At 37.9% G+C, this 16,127-nt stretch overlaps 1 protein-coding gene across 4 annotated transcripts; it reads right to left on the reverse strand.

The window, feature by feature from the left end:
• Positions 1–57: 57 nt before the first annotated feature.
• On the reverse strand, positions 58–15,900 carry phka2 (phosphorylase kinase, alpha 2 (liver)). 4 transcript variants are annotated; one of them, XM_026221545.1, is made up of 31 exons: positions 15,334–15,900; positions 14,342–14,500; positions 14,056–14,103; positions 13,707–13,875; positions 12,867–12,949; positions 12,704–12,784; positions 12,539–12,637; positions 12,141–12,287; positions 11,677–11,730; positions 11,461–11,583; positions 10,611–10,706; positions 9,961–10,068; positions 9,668–9,746; positions 8,855–8,989; positions 8,608–8,717; positions 8,358–8,502; positions 8,188–8,266; positions 7,959–8,098; positions 6,640–6,810; positions 6,452–6,552; positions 6,226–6,359; positions 5,947–6,103; positions 5,223–5,302; positions 5,064–5,142; positions 4,856–4,985; positions 4,674–4,775; positions 3,029–3,147; positions 2,854–2,877; positions 1,431–1,658; positions 871–1,071; positions 58–584 (listed from the first exon to the last, which is right to left on the reverse strand). In XM_026221545.1, the coding sequence occupies exons 1-31, from the start codon at positions 15,409–15,411 to the stop codon at positions 411–413; spliced, it is 3,633 nt and encodes a 1,210-aa protein (XP_026077330.1). In that variant the 5' UTR covers positions 15,412–15,900; the 3' UTR covers positions 58–410. The 4 variants fall into 4 exon arrangements, with proteins under 4 accessions (XP_026077330.1, XP_026077329.1, XP_026077331.1 ...); XM_026221544.1 differs by lacking the exon at positions 2,854–2,877 and adding an exon at positions 2,502–2,555 and having other exon boundaries at positions 15,334–15,899; XM_026221546.1 differs by lacking the exon at positions 2,854–2,877.
• Between the last annotated feature and the right edge of the window lie 227 nt (positions 15,901–16,127).

Raw genomic sequence — 16,127 nt, forward strand, 5'->3', positions numbered from 1 at the left:
GTCGTGTGTGAGCTGCTGCAAACGGCTTTTAATTTTTGGTAACGCATAAGTACTTTTATGAATAGGTAACGCTGTATCATAACTGATTACTTTTAATTGATGGTAACGTTGTAACCTAACTAACTACTTTCCAAAGTAACTATACCCAACACTGGTTATTTGCATTTAAAAGTTCTTAAATTAGAAGTGTACACTTCAAACACATAACAGCACAGTGGTCCATTTCCTGCAGTCTGTCTGCTTCACAACATATCATGCAATGTTTTTTAGTGGCTTCCCTGTTGATGCTTGGCCTTTGCTACTGAACTGAGGTCAGCTAATTTTTATTTAATTCTTTCACTGTTAAGATGAAATAAAAACCGGTCAGAGATCCATCCTGAAGGTTGCAGGTTTTCTGGGAACTGCAGTCGTTACTGCATTTGACAGCTGCTGCTTGGCAGGAAGTCTTGAACATATGTGACCACAGCTTTTGAAAGATAAGTCATAGTGCCATAGCTGCCGCTAGGAGCACTGTCATAAAAGAAGTTACAGATTCCTGTGGCAGGATCCTTTTCCAAAAAATACTCATTGGCCCCGCTGGATCTCTGAAATAAAACCACATTAGACACAATGCCCAGATGTGCAAAGCTGTAATCTAAACAAAACAGGCACAGTTTGGAACTTTTTGTAATGTGTGTTTAAACTTTTTTCAGCAGTACATAATTCCCATAATTCCATTTGTGCTATATCATAGTTTTGATGACATTACCATTATAGTGAAATGTGGAAAACCGTAATAATGAAAAATAAGCAGGTGTGTAAATCCATGTGAACATACCAGGCTACATATTATGAGCATCATATGTAACATATAGAAAGGCATGATGATACCTGATCCTGTTGAAAGAGATCATTGGCCATGTGGACAATGCGGTCGATGTGAATAATTCCCCCAATACTGGGAAGCTCCATGTCAGCTACAAGGGTCAACACCATAATGGCCTCCACCAGCAGCTGTCTGTACTCAGGCTGTGGGACATGATTCAGTACAGACTCCACGTGAACTGCGAACTTGATCTCTCCTTCTGTCATCTACAGTAATACACACAGACAACAGTCCATGATTATGGGTATTTAAAGGAAAATTCAAAGTTTAAGATTCAATTTAATATAATATAGTAATACAGCAGATCAATATAAATACAAATAATGTTTTAAAAATGTTTTTGAAAGAAGTCTCAAACTTGAAAACAGTTGTGCTGCTTAATATTTTTATTGAAACTGATACATTTGTCAAGATTCTTTGATAAATACCAAGTTCAAAAGAGCTACATTTATTTGAAAGAGATTTTTTTTTTAACAATGTAAAATACTTTACTGTCACTTTCAATAAATTTAATGCATCCTTGCTAAAGGTATGAAATGGCATGTATGTGTGCAGGTGGATGCACCTCACGGGTGGTGGAGGAAGGCAAGACATATCCGGCAATGGAGAGCCCATGACATTTCTGGAGAATCTTCCAGACCTTCTGGTAGAAGCCCATAGGCACCCTATTTATGGCCCCATCCAGTCTGCGTCTCCTCAGCCACTGGCCCTGGCGTTCCTCCCACTGCAGGTGGGGGTCATCTGCACCGGTCGGAGACAGGATCCCGCTTGGAGTTGAGGGGCTGCTGCATCGCTACAGACACACACACATTTTCATCAGTATATCATAAAGTTATGAGCTGAAAATCTGACTAAAAGCTGGGATGTCAGCTTTACAGTGACAACACTTATCAGCACATAAAACACACTACAAAGCATGCTTCAGGTTTAGTAAGCAGAAACTAGGACAAACATAGTTAAGATGTTACAGTGCCAGCCCATGCGCAGAAAGTGAAATGACCACAATGAGATAAGACTGACTTGTGACACATTAGAAATGGTAATTAGCTGTTATGGCTGGAAGTTTGTTCCATTTCAAATCAGTCAACTACTGTATTTTTTGGACTATAAGTCGCACCTCAGTATAAGTCGCATCAGTCCAAAAATACGTAAAGATGAGGAAAAAAACATATATAAGTCGCACTGGACTATAAGTAGCATTTATTTAGAACCAATAGAAAACATTACCGCCTACAGCCACGAGAGGGCGCTCTATGCTGCTCAGTGGTAGACTACAGGAGCACTGAGCAGAATAGAGCGCCCTCTCGTGGCTGTAGACGGCAATGTTTTCTCTTGGTTCATTTCTCATGGTTCATGTCAAATTAATTTTGATAAATAAGTCGCAACTGACTATAAGTCGCAGGACCAGCCAAACTATGAAAAAAAGTGCGACTTATAGTCCGGAGAATACGGTAATCTGAGGCACTGAAAAAAAAAATTATTAAATCAAATTTATATTTATTGAGAACCAGCGGACTGAATAGACCCCTCCAAGTTAAACTGATTTTTTATATTCTAAATTGTAAAAATTAGTATTTGACAAAGTGGAGCGCAGGTGTTAGCGGAGAGGGTTTTGGTTGGTTTTTCTGTAAGTTACCGTGGAACGAGGGGATGTGAAATTACTGCTGATGGAATGACTGCTTGTAAATATCTATGAGAATAGAAGCAGAACATAAAAACTTTTCAAATTAAAATAAAAATGGGAGGTATTTCAGATGAATGAACACTTGAGGCATAATCATACAGAGAAATACAGTCAAAAAGATGCTTCATATGACTGAAAAAGATGCGTATGATATGGTCAAACTGAATATTACTCAAAATGTTCATGCTAATACTGATTTCATGGTCTAGACAAATGTGCTGTGACCTCTAGACAGAATGGGCTCTGCACAAAAAGCTACTGTAAAGTATTCGATCAGCATGCCAATTTTACTAACTCAACCCACACTTATGGGTCTGGAGTCATCAAGCTGAAAACAAAATATTAGAAATGTAATTTAAGATGTGGTAGTGCAGTTATTTATGATATTTAAATTGCACAGTAAATATTTCACAATTTATGAAACACAAATAATCAATTACAAAAAATTCATTACAGATATTTCTCTTTTTTCACTCCACCTGTTTGATTTCAGTCTTGAGCTTTCTGATGCCCGTGCGCTCTGTCTTGGTGGCCCCCGTGTGTCCAAGCTCACGGATGGAGATGGTGGGACTGGTCGCTGAAGACTGAATCGGACGCACTTTCACACAATACAGAGCGATTCATGAAGAACAGATCACACAAAAAAGCAAATGGCCGTTTTTGAATGGCAGTACAAAGTGTGTGTGTGTGTGTGTGTGTGTGTGTGTGTGTGTGTATATCAGTGGTGTGTGTTGGTGTTCTGAAATGAGGAGGTCCTCAGTTTTTTGTTTGTTTGTTTTTTTCAAATGCAAATTCATGTCCCAGTCACATTTTCTTGGTTTAATAAACATTACTTACACTATAAAAAAAGAAGAAGAAAAAAACTATTATATTTTATAGTTTTACATTAAAAATGTAATCAATATTCTATTTATTAAAGCCGAATATGAATCTCATCAAGTTACTGTTTTAAGCATTTTAAAATCATTCCAAAATAAACACTAAAGGAAGTAATGATTTCAAAAATATATTTGATTTGTGAACTAATGTTCACAGACTCCCACAGATCAAGCCAGTTAATATGACATAACCAGTCATATTAAATCTATCACAATGGGGTCATTTCCTCCTGTCAACGTGACTTTCCCACATTTATTCTCAATTACCTCGGACCAAACTCACCGCACGCTTTAGGGGGTCTGTTAAAACTCAATGGGCTCAGGGGAGGCGAGAGAGACACAGACTCCTGCTGTTACTTTACCTGTCGCTGTTGGATGTTTCTTTATAAAAAAAATAATGATGCATACAAATTTGAATGTTATATTTTGTAATATTGGCGATGTTTTATTTTTGTACTTCAAATTTTTCTCTCATCTAGTATTTTGAGGAAACAGCCATGAAATATAGTTATATAGAAAACAGAAGAAACAGCCGAGCAACAGATAAGGACAGCAGTTTTCTCATTAGACTACTGTGTGATCGTCATTGATAGGAAAGTTTGGTTTAATTACTGTATGTCTTACCCTGGTAAATACGTGCTGAAAGTGGTGCTTGGTTTTGCGGTTGCCTATCGCGGGACTGCGCAGTTTTGGTCTGCTAAATAGTGAGGCATGGCCAGCTACCTTCAATCACAGATAACCAGGCAAATATAGAAGCAGTCGTTTTCACCACGTCAGCCCTCGTGTGAATCCTCCGAGTGTGAAGACCGAGTGTAAAGACCATCGACTTTACCTGCCCGACGCCACCGAGCAAGGACACCGACAGGGCACTTGAGTGTTGCTTTTTTCCCCTCTCTTCAGGCACATTACTTTTTGTATAGCTTGTTCTCAAATACTTATTTCTTCCACTTGTAGTCACTATGTGCTTTCAGATCTCTACTATCACCACTAACACTCGGAGAGCACGCAATGTATGTCGCAGGAAGGCCTATCCGACAAACCTACGGCCTGTGCCTCTGACCTTTACTACTACGCTCTCTATTCCAGTTGGTCTCTGGAACTGCCAGTCTGCTGTTAACAAAGCAGACTTCATTTCTTCTATCGCTACTCATTCCGGTCTTAACCTAATGCCACTGACTGAGACTTTGATCAAACCTGAAGACACTGCCACTCCTGTCTTTGAAAACTAAGGTTGACTGATACTCACCGCTCCTCTCTACACCAAACTCTTTCCCGCTCAGGATGTGATGTAAGAGATTCTTCATGTCAAAAGGACTGAGGCTCATCAGGCTCTCTGACGCTTCCTCACCTGTAGACATCATATGGACAGATTTATTGCACTGAATGATAAGAGTGGCATTGTAAAACCAAAATTTCGATTGGCTGTACCTGAGCAGTGTAAACTGCGAGCAAGTTCTGTAGCCATTACTTGAATGATGAGGCCGATGCGCAGACGCAGCATGTCTCCAAACAGAGACGGCTGAGAGCGCACATACATGGCCAGATACACCATGATCTCCTGAGTTCAGAAGTTTAGTAAGTGGGAATGCTAAGTGAAAGACAGCAACATTACTGGAAGGTTTAAAATGAGCACTACCTGTGTGAGGACAGCAATGCTAATGTCCTGTCCACTGGCCTCATAAATCAAGCTTATCAGTTCTTTGGGAGGAAGAGGACTACAAATAAATGAATTGGTTAAGTAAAAGGAGAATATAAAAGTTATTGCTTTATTAAAATAATGACTAAAGACACTCACACTGTGATGACCTTCTCTCTGGGCTCGGGCGGAAGACCCACTGTCAGCTGTTTGTGATGGGAGATTAGATCTGTGCAGGACTGAGTGCATACAAACAAACAAAGAGCAAAAAATAAATAAATAAAAACAAATCAGAAGCATAGCTGTTGCCACTGAAGGTTTAACATATATAAATCATTTGTACTCTTTGTTAAGATTATTGCAGTTTTAGAAATCTATGTATATGTATATTTTAAGACAATTTTCTTAATTCAGGATTATGATTATGATTAATGAGGAAAAAAGGTAAAAGAAATACTGTAAAGGCACTTCCAATTCATACAAAAAAAAAAAGAATAATAATCCTTTAAAAGGTATAATGGTTTCCACAAAAATATTAAGCAGCCCGACTGTTTTCAACATTGATAATAATAAGAAATATTTATTGAGCAGCAAATCAGCATATCAGAGTGATTTCTAAATCATCATAATGATGCTGAGTATTCAGCTTTGTCATCACAGAAATAAATTACATTTTTAAATATTTTAAAAATGAAAAGTTATTTTAATTCACAATATTTTTACTGTATTTTGATCAAATAAATGCAACCTTGGTGTGTATATGAGACATTTAAATACATTTGCAATTCTTAACGACTCCACAATTCTGAATCATAGTGTAACAAAGTTTTTAAATTTTTAAAATTCTTAATATGTGCATTTTAATTATTAAAAAAAAAATCACCTCAGCAAGAACTTCCACCCTCTTCTTCAGGATGCCTGAAATGTAGCGGATGAGGCCCCATTCCTTTAACGATCCCGCCCGAACATAAAGCTCCTCCAGCAGGGAGCGAACAGTCGCCTCACCTTCTCCTGACAGATTTACTGCCCAATCCGGACCCCTAAACACACACAAACACCAGAGAGGAGAATGATTTAATGATTGATTTTTAGACTAAGATTAAAATGGAATATAAAATAAATGATAATAGATATGCACAGTCAGTTTTACAAACATTCTCACTTCATAGCATGGAGGATATAGAGGATATCTGCCTGGTCCTGGAGAGATGGACAATGCTTTAGCTGATTGACCAGAAAGGCAAAGTCTGTGTTCCCATGAGAATCATGTGGCAAGTGCAGGTCAACGCTATCGGCCTAGTGTGTGTTTCAGACAAAAACAGACATAAATCAAAACTATGGGCCATTTATTTCATTTATTCACTTTATGTTAGAGTGTGGAGACTTGCCTTGGTGGGATTAGAAACACTGTGCTGAGGAACATCCAGCAGGTTCAGAGACTTCCTGTGTTTGCTCATGATGGGGGCAACGGGCAGATACATGGAAGCCTCTGAAAAACATAATAGAATGAGACGTCTAGCCATCTTCTAAAAGAAAGCATGTAATCCACTTACTGAAGATAATCCTGAGGGCTTACTGGGCATGTTGTGGCCCTGAACCTGGGCCATGAAAGAAAGGATGTCCCTGGTGGTGTGTTCAGCACTGAAAACGTGGTGCTGCCCCCTCTGGATGGGAGGTAGATGGTATTTGGTAGCAGTGCTGTGCAACAGATCTGTGAGATACTGGTGAAACATGTCTCCAGAACCTCCTGCGGGAAAACAAACCAGCACTTATCATCTTAGTTTCCTGTGGAGTATTGTGCATATGTTATGTTTAGATACGGGAAGTCGTGGCCTAGTGGTTAGAGAATCAGACTCCCAATCGAAGGGTTGTAAGTTCGAGTCTTGGGCCGGCAGGAATTGTGGGTGGGGGGAGTGCATGTACAGTTCTCTCTCCACCCTCAGTACCACGACTTAGGTGCCCTTGAGCAAGGCATCGAACCCCCAACTGCTCCCCGGGCGCCGCAGCATAAATGGCTGCCCACTGCTCTGAGTGTGTGTTCACAGTGTGTGTGTGTGCACTTTGGATGGGTTAAATGCAGAGCACAAATTCTGAGTATGGGTCACCATACTTGGCTGAATGTCACTTCACTTGACTTCACTATTTTTTTTTTTTTTTTCACTTTAGGATGATGGTGTCCCCATTAGACTTATTAACTAGCTTAATAATAAAATACTGAAAACAATCATATTAAATGTAACAAGTGAATTTAGGCATCACAATAATGTACAGTATGAAAAGTGGATATTCACTTTAAAATTTGATAAAGATTACATTTAACAGTGCTGTTAGATCAACTTTGAGTGTAGGTGATTTAAATATTAAAAAATCTCCAAAATCAGTAGATAACTGATATACAGTGTTAGTTCAGTATTATTTATATGCTATTATAGATTCATATAGTATTCTTTCATATTTTGAATTAGCTTTTATTTTAGATTTTTTCATTTAACTTTGTTCATTTTTCTTATTTGTAGTAGTTTTGTATTTTTATATTTATCTTTATTTTATTTTTCTTCTAATTCAACTTATTTTATTTTGTTTAGTTACCAATGCAACATTTCTAATTTTTATTTTATTTTATTTTTTTCAACCAATATTTATACTTTATTTTATTTCAGATTTATTTCGATTTTAATCGTTTAGTTAACAATAACAACACTACTGATACGGTGCAGAAATATTAAGCAACTGAAGAAAAGCCATGCTGGTCCATCAACTTGACCAATACTAAACCAGCAAAAGCCAACCTTGAACCACCAACACTTAATCAGGTCTTTTCAGCAAGCTATGTATTTATTTATTTCGGGGGAGAGATGCTTCCCAAAACAGCTGTATGCGAGTAAGCAGGGATACCTGAGGGCCCAAAACTCTCTTCCTCCTCCTCCTCCTCCTCATATTCCTCTAGCAGATTCTCTTCAGAGTCTGCGTCTAAGAAGCTGAGCTGGGTGTGGAAGGAGGTGCTGAGGAATGAGGAGAGGTTTGCCATCTGCACCCTAAAGAACAAAGGGATTTGTTGTATCAAATAAATCAAATTGATCATCAGATTGATTATTTTGATTATCACCATCACAATTTTTCTGACCTTGCACCGGCAATATAGCCATCTTGAAGCATCCGGATGGTAGAGAGGATACAGGGGTCAATACTGTCACCATCCTCAACTAGCCAAATAACAGGAACAAAGAAAATGTTAATATTAACTTGTGCATATTACAATATGTTCAGAGGGTACCATCAAACGAGAAGTTTTACCCAGCATGCTCTGTGTGATAGGGAATGTGAGGGTAGGTCTTCCAGTCATCCGCCAGCAGGATGAAAGATAAGCAAGCTCTGTGCGCAACATCTCCACAATCATCTGGTTATCAAGAGCCAAGTAGAAGTGATGCTGGTCGATGAACTATGGGAAAAAATATAGATTGTATAATGTTATTATTTTTGTAGTCTGACTGTAAAGTAGTTCTTTTACGATAAAAGACTTCCATGTCAGGTCATTTTTATTTACCTGTGGAGTGAATGTGTAAGTACCATTTCTGATCTCATAAAACTTTGAAGTTCCCAAGACACCGATGTGCCTGTATGGTCGCCCACTCAGATTCAGGTTTTTACAGTTACCTGTGCAATGGAAAGAGGAACTGGTTTGAATCCAGTGTTGTCAGCTGACTTTCTTTTTCTTGCAGTTTTACAGATGTAGCCTTTGTTTAGTCTGTCTGCCTCTGTCCTGTTAGTCATGGTGGATCTGGATCACTTACCCAGTTTCACGTAAATGTGGCTCAGGATGCGTGCTGGCATGACCCGGATGGGCGAAACATCAGAGACGGTCTGAACCTCAATCCCTTGATCCTTCAGCAGCTGCTGGATCTGCACTGACTCAGCCACTACACTCACTGAACACAACAAATAGAGCTGCTGGCAAAAGGTCAGTCTTCTCTATTCAGTAAATTATAGTGTCAAAATCCAATTCAAAATTGAGCTTCAAGTAATGAACTGAATCTGCTCCTTAAATGGACTTCAGCCCAATGCAACCAGCTGAGTCCTTCCTACTATGTAGACGATTTTTATATCCCTTAACAGAAAACATTAGATACTAATACAATATCAAATTCACGCCTTATATATATATATATATATATATATATATATATATATATATATATATATATATATATATATATATAGTCTCAAACACATTGATCATTGTTCCAATTGTTAGGCATTATGATACAAAGTTCTATAATATAATAATTAGAAAAGTTAACTTTCACACTACCTAATTGTCACTCACTTAAAGAGCCACTTTGGCCCTTTATCTGTTTATTTCGTTAATATCTTCTCGTAGCACTTTACATCTAATTAATTTTGTTGTATAACCATTGTTTAAGTTATCAAGTTATACAGAAATTCAATAAAGCTTAAGAGTCTGATCAAAACATATTTCTTAAAATCTGGCATATCCTTTTCCCATAAATTACAGAAATTCAAAAGATGAACGTATAACTTAAGATAGGGCACAAATAGGTCTGTGTCTAAATATAGCAATACTTAAAGCAATAATATTTGCAAACCTTGAACAACAACATCCGGCTTGAATTCTTTAGAAAATCGCCTATTCAGAGGATCGATCTCTCCAGGGGCCAGAAAACCCTAATTAAAATGAATAATTTGTCAAATATAAGTAAAATTAGTAGAATAGATAAAACACAAAGATCTGCACAAGGAACACTGTATTTTGAAATTTCCCACGTGTACATTATCGACAAAGATACCAAAGGTAGTGCTTCAACACCTGACATCATATCTCATTAATTTGCTGATTACATATAACATTTCACATGAAAGGGTATTCAGGATTTAGTACCTCTGCCAGCAGACGGCCCAGGATATACAAAGACTGGCCCCACATGTGTGGGAGCTGGCCAGCGACCACACGCTCCACAGAGTGAGGGTTCTTGTACTCCTCCTCAACCTGAACAAGAAATAAGCAATAGATTAAAACATTTTATTTACACAGAATCGTTTATGTCACAGTCACTGAGCAGAGTGCAAGCACGCATTCAACATGAAAACATTTTCAGAACTGGCATAATTTTGTACACATTTTATGCACCACTGTGTTTTTACACAAAAATATTTGAGATGATAAATGAAAGTGAAAGTGAAAGTGATGTGACGTGTAGCCAAGTATGGTGTCCAATACTCGGAATTTGTGCTCTGCATTTAACCCATCCAAGTGTGCACACACACACACCGTGAACACACGCGTTGGAGTTTCGATGCCTTGCTCAAGGGTCTCACCTCAGACGTGGTATTAAGAGTGGAAGAAAGTGCTAGTCATTCACTCCCCAGACTGACAATACCTGTTAGTATCGAGACTCAAAACCGTCCAACTCTCGAACCATTAGGCGACGACTGCCCCCTGCCCCATTGTGAATTAGCATGTGTATGATAAATGATGAAATTATAATTTGTTGCAGATGAAAATTAGATATCGAAGAAATGTGCATTCACTTTGTCAGCGGGTACAGCGTAGAGTTCAGGCACCAGACGAATCCCGTGTTTTCCCCTGATCAAAACTCCATCAAGAGCCTCTCTGTATTCCTGCACCTGAGGAAAGACACAGCTGTCAATCATTACTACATACTGTCACCATGTGTAAATAAGAGGGAGTTAAAGAGTTCAATCCAGGGTAATACTTTCATTACGTGTAATTACTATTATAATAACAATTAATTATGCATAATTACATGCAAGTAACCATAAGCCAAAGCCTAATCCTAAACCTAACCATATTGTAAGTACATGTAGTTAATTAATATTACTCAGTACTTCGATTTATGATTACACTGTAACAAGTACACCTTAAAATAAAGTCTAACGTCACCCAAAATTGAAAATGACCTCATGATTTCCTCACCCTCAAGCCATCCTAGGTGAATATGACTTTCTTCTTTCAGATGAATACAATCAGAGTTATATTAAAATGTTTATAATAGCAGTGAATGGGAGTCGAGAATTTAAAGCCAAAAGAGTGGTTAATAAAGGCAATCGATGCATTTGTGTAAGAAAAATATCCATATTTAAAACTTTATCAACCGTAATCTATAGCTTCTGCTAACTGTTCTACGGACATTCACGAGAGAGTGGTGTTTCAGCAGATGATGTAGGACGTAAGCATATCGAAAGCTCTAGTGACAGTTTTTAATAAGTCCGATTGTAATTGACTGATAGATTAAATTCATATACACATAGGATGGCTTGAGGGTGAGTAAATCATGGGGTAATTTTCATTTTCAAGTGAACTATCCCTTTAATTCTCATTCCTAAGATTTACTGTATTTATAGGATGGCCTGTTCGTACCTGCTCATGGTCTTCACTGAAGATGCCATCGAGTATAAGGTAAGTCCAAAACACTGGCCACTCACATTCAATGTTCTCAAAGAGCTTCAGCTCAGCTGGATCATAGTGAAGGCGAGTGGGGTCCTATCACAACCATAAAAACATGGAACACTCACACTCTCAGAGAACTAGCCACAAAAAACTTATTTTGTGTAAAACAAAAAAATGTCTTGTTACCTCTTTTGGGGTCCTATATCCATCTCGGATGAATCGACAACAGCCGTAACGTCCCTACAATGATTGAAATTTGCTGAAAATTGTTTCGTTTTTTAAAAGGGGAAACTTCACGTTTACTTGCAAAAGAACTAAAATATGCTTTTTCGTAACACTTCATATTATTTCCATCATTAAGGAGTAAATGCAAAATTTTGCAAGCTAACACAAAAACAATTATAATTCTTGTTCCCATATCTCACTTTATTTGATTTTATTTTTTACCATCACCATCTCCACAGAAAACACATCTGAAAAAATTGATTTGAACCCGGAAATGTACTTTACAGAAAAACATTACTGCTTATGCTTCAATCCTTCCTATTATAAACTGAACCTAAAAATGCAACCTTGAGCAACCTTGGATAAAAATGGTAAAGCATCCTCCGCTGGACCACTTGAGATGGATAGCATAGGCTTTTCCTTACCTGCAACTTGGAGATGATTTCACTCTTGGTGATGTTGACCAGATCTGCATCCTCCACTGCAAACGCAGGAAAGGAGATGACAGAGAGCAGACCGGCATCTATCTCTTTAGAAGTGGAAGCTCGAGGAAGCATGGAGCACAAGATAGACTAGAAACACAAAGAAAAACAAGACCCAGAAAATCATGGATAACTCTTACTGATTGGAAAAAAAGCACAATTTTAAATGTGAAATCACTGACTTAAATACTCCAGAATAAACCTGAAGTGCATTTCCCAAAACCATTGCAAGCTTAAGTAGATCATATAGATCATTGGTGGCAATAATATTTTCGGGGAAATGCAGCCCTGGTCTGTAAAATAATAGCCAACTAAAAAGCAAATAAAAATGATTCATTTACCTGACAATGTTCTACTTCATCTGGGAGAACATGAATCACTGATTTTGGGCCTCCGTGAGCTCCAAACAAGTCAAGTTCATCAATGGCCTCCAAAGCTGCCTAAAAGTGAACAAAAAACAACTTCTACATGTGCAAACAGACCAAATGAGACCAGATGACTCCTACCTTAGCCATTCCAACAGAGCTGCCGTTCAGTTCAGGAATTCCTTGATTGGTTTTGTCTCCTCTCTCCCACATCCCATAATCCTGCAGAGAAGTGTGAACGGGACTGCAATGCCAGTTTGGTATCTCTGTTAACAAAGAACTTTTTAAACCAATGAGAACTTACAGCCACTTTGTACGCTGCCTCGATGTAGAACACCAGGTTCTGGATAAACGCCACCTCGTCCAAGTTAGATATGATCCGCAGACCTGAGGTACAATTTTTAATTATCATAAAAATGGTTTCTACAAATACATTTAAGACCCCATGGAATTTTATGAGCTTGTTGGGTTGCTTTGAGGAAATCTTTATGTTATAAGCAAGTCTACACACAATCTGTGGATTTTTTTGGATTCTGCTCTAGTTTCTGGGGGACATTTGCAGAATTCCGCAGAATGGACTTGCAAAATTGTATTAACTATGCTTTGTAGCTGAATACATTTTTAAGTGTACCAAATTAGTAAATTAACCAATTCATGAGTAATGTGGAGAACTTTGAAAATGAAAGACATTTCAATTTTGTGGAAATTTGCATCATTTTGTAGAGTTTTGTGAGGACAGATTCTTTAAGGACCTGACTATAAATACTCATAAAAGTTGTCAAAACTTGTTTGACCACTTATGCAAGTTGAAAATTCCCATTCATTTTCAGGAAAATGGACCAAATCATGTCAACATATGAAAGAAAACTGTGCAGGTCGAGGAATTTCAAGGGTCTTTTGGTAACCCAAAAAATTAAAATCAATTATTCACCTTCATGTCGTTCCAAACCTCTGCAGAACACAAAACCATATATTTTGAGGAATGTTGGAACCCAAGCAGTTTTGGTGAACATTTGGTCTCAAAATCTTGTTTTGGGTTCCAAAAAGGAAAAAAAAGATTGTACAGGTTTGGAATAACATAAGGGTGAGAAAATGGCTGAACATTTTTTTGGGACCAATCCATTCTAGAGATTGTTCGTCTCACCTGAGGCGATCATCTGAGCCAATGTGAGCAGGTACAGCGAGGTGGCATCCACCTGCAGGTGCCCCCACTGATCATCTCCAACCACTGTGGCACAGGTAGGAGTATGATATTTGGCATGCAGGCAGTCCTTTGTGCTCTGTGTGTGTTTGAACTTCTCTACCTTTGTCACCTACAGTAATATGCACATACTTAGCCCGGGCCAGAAAGCTGCGTGTTCAGATGTCGGAAGACATGAGCTCAAGAATGAATGATTAACAGATGAATAAAAGAAAGTATAATAACTATATAGCTCAATGGATGGGGTTAGTATAGCAAACAAGCAAAGAGACCAAAGAGTTAAAGGCTGTACCTGTCTCATCATACACTGCAGCAGCCCTTGCATTAGCTTAACCACACTCTGAAAAGGCAATGGACATAATGATGTTAATAATACAAGAATTGATTTAATCTGGAAAGAAATGAGCAGCACAATATTCTGGATAAACTTATATACACACTCATACCCACAAACATATATATACACACACATATATGTACGTGTTGTCATCAAACAACCTGTTACATAAGCCTACTCAATAACAATGTACCACTGAACAATGCCGGAACAGCTGGTCATGCATTGAATTTCCAGTCACCTGTTCAAGCTCGTAGGCTTTAGCTTTGTCCTCATCACGGTCTGCATTCTTGCGGTAAGCCATTCCGAGCCCCCACACTGCCAGGATGCTGTAAACATTATCTCTGACCCAGGCATCCTTCTTCTGCTCGCTAGCTGGCAGTAAACCAGTCACTGGATTCTATATGAAGAGGTCCAATCCATCTTTATTAGTTCAAGCATGCAGCATGTAATTTACTGACTTTATTTTTAGAAATACAAGCTCCATCTGATTTATGCAAATTTTCAGAGCATCTTATTTTATGTTTTACATTTTTAAACACTAGTTCCCTGCTGAAAAAATAACAAAATAAATAAACCATTCAATAAATAAAAATTATTATTCAGGTATTATTACTTATACAGTTTCTTGTGTTGTGCATAAAGCATCAGCTCTGCTTGAAAGGAATTCACATGCAACAGATAATACAAATATTTTCCTCACTCGTGGGTTATTTAAAGGTGACCTTATTTATTTTTAGCTTCCTACAGTCAGAATGGCCCCAGTGGTGCAGAAGAATCGAATCTCAACCACAAGAAACTAGACAGGACTGTTTTTATTTGAGCTGGATTTTTATTTTATTTATTTATTTATTATTAATAATTCAGTTAAACATTACAAACAATACTGATTGTTGAGAACAGAGTACTGGAGAACACAATTCTATTCTAGAATAAGAATAGATCAGATTATAGAATAATTATAATAAACCAGAATATATTAAACAACATATATAATATAGATTATAACAATGGAGTTAAATAGAATAGTAAGGAATAACATAGCAAATCCAAACAGACTAATACATTATATAAATATGTAATAGAACAGAACAGAAAAGACTACAGTAGAAGAGATAATCATATATAACACACCTGACTAGACTAGACTAGACTAGACTACACTAGACTAGACTAGACTAGACTACACTAGACTAGAATAGAATAGAATAGAATAGAATATTTGTAACAAACCTGGTGGCATAATATTGTTTCTTGGACAAGTCTGGCAAATCCATCCAACCTCACTCCTGAATTACTGCGGCTCCTCATGCTGTCATCTATTTATGACCCGGACAGGTAATTTAAGAAGATCTGAAAGTGAAACCCGTGTCTTGCATGCAGTCAGATCTTTACTGTAACGTTAGCTTAATAGTGATTCGTGATGACTAGCCAAGTCATGTGCGCGGTGTTGTCCATCCATTTAGTCCATGATAAAAACGATTCAAATTAACAGGCCCACCACACAAACAGTATTTAAGCGCTGCGTGTTCATATATTATTGCACATGAATTTCGATGTTGACAGCAAACGGGGGCCCGCCCACAAGATGACGAACAGCTGTTTGAGTGACAGGTAAACCCGGAAGTTCAGTCTGCCTTTCACCAGCAGCTTCCCAAGAAGCATTCCATTTCACAAGAGCTGGTTTAGGTTGTGAATGTATTTTCTTACCATTCAAACTTATTCCTCGTGCTGAGCGCTACCAAGACCTTTAAATAAACGTTTATTAAAGAGTCCGTTTAGGTTATCTGTTTGTCATTGGGGACTCTGCCTACGGTGTGCGCTCTGGACCAAACGCGATTTGTTTGTATGTAGAAGTTCGTCTTTTGATTGGTTCACGGTGAGTGCATTAAATTACAGTGAGGGCATTGACACTTACAGCTAGAAGTAAAGTTTGTCCAGTTTTATGAGGCAAGTGTGGTGTTAGCCTGGGTCATGTGCGTTTAAAGAAACGGTTACAATATGTTATATTTATGGTCAGCAGGATG

Source organism: Carassius auratus, chromosome 36 (genome assembly GCF_003368295.1).
Source record: "Carassius auratus strain Wakin chromosome 36, ASM336829v1, whole genome shotgun sequence".
NCBI lineage: Eukaryota > Metazoa > Chordata > Actinopteri > Cypriniformes > Cyprinidae > Carassius > Carassius auratus.

Excerpts from the sequence above, each read along its gene's own strand:
- phka2 (XM_026221544.1), bottom strand. The coding sequence starts at position 15,411 with ATGAGGAGCCGCAGTAATTCAGGAGTGAGGTTGGATGGATTTGCCAGA. Across the intron at positions 8,718-8,854 it reads CCACATTTACGTGAAACTGG|GTAACTGTAAAAACCTGAAT; the intron begins GTAAGTGATCCA and ends TCCATTGCACAG. Across the intron at positions 8,267-8,357 it reads TATCACACAGAGCATGCTGG|TTGAGGATGGTGACAGTATT; the intron begins GTAAAACTTCTC and ends TTATTTGGCTAG.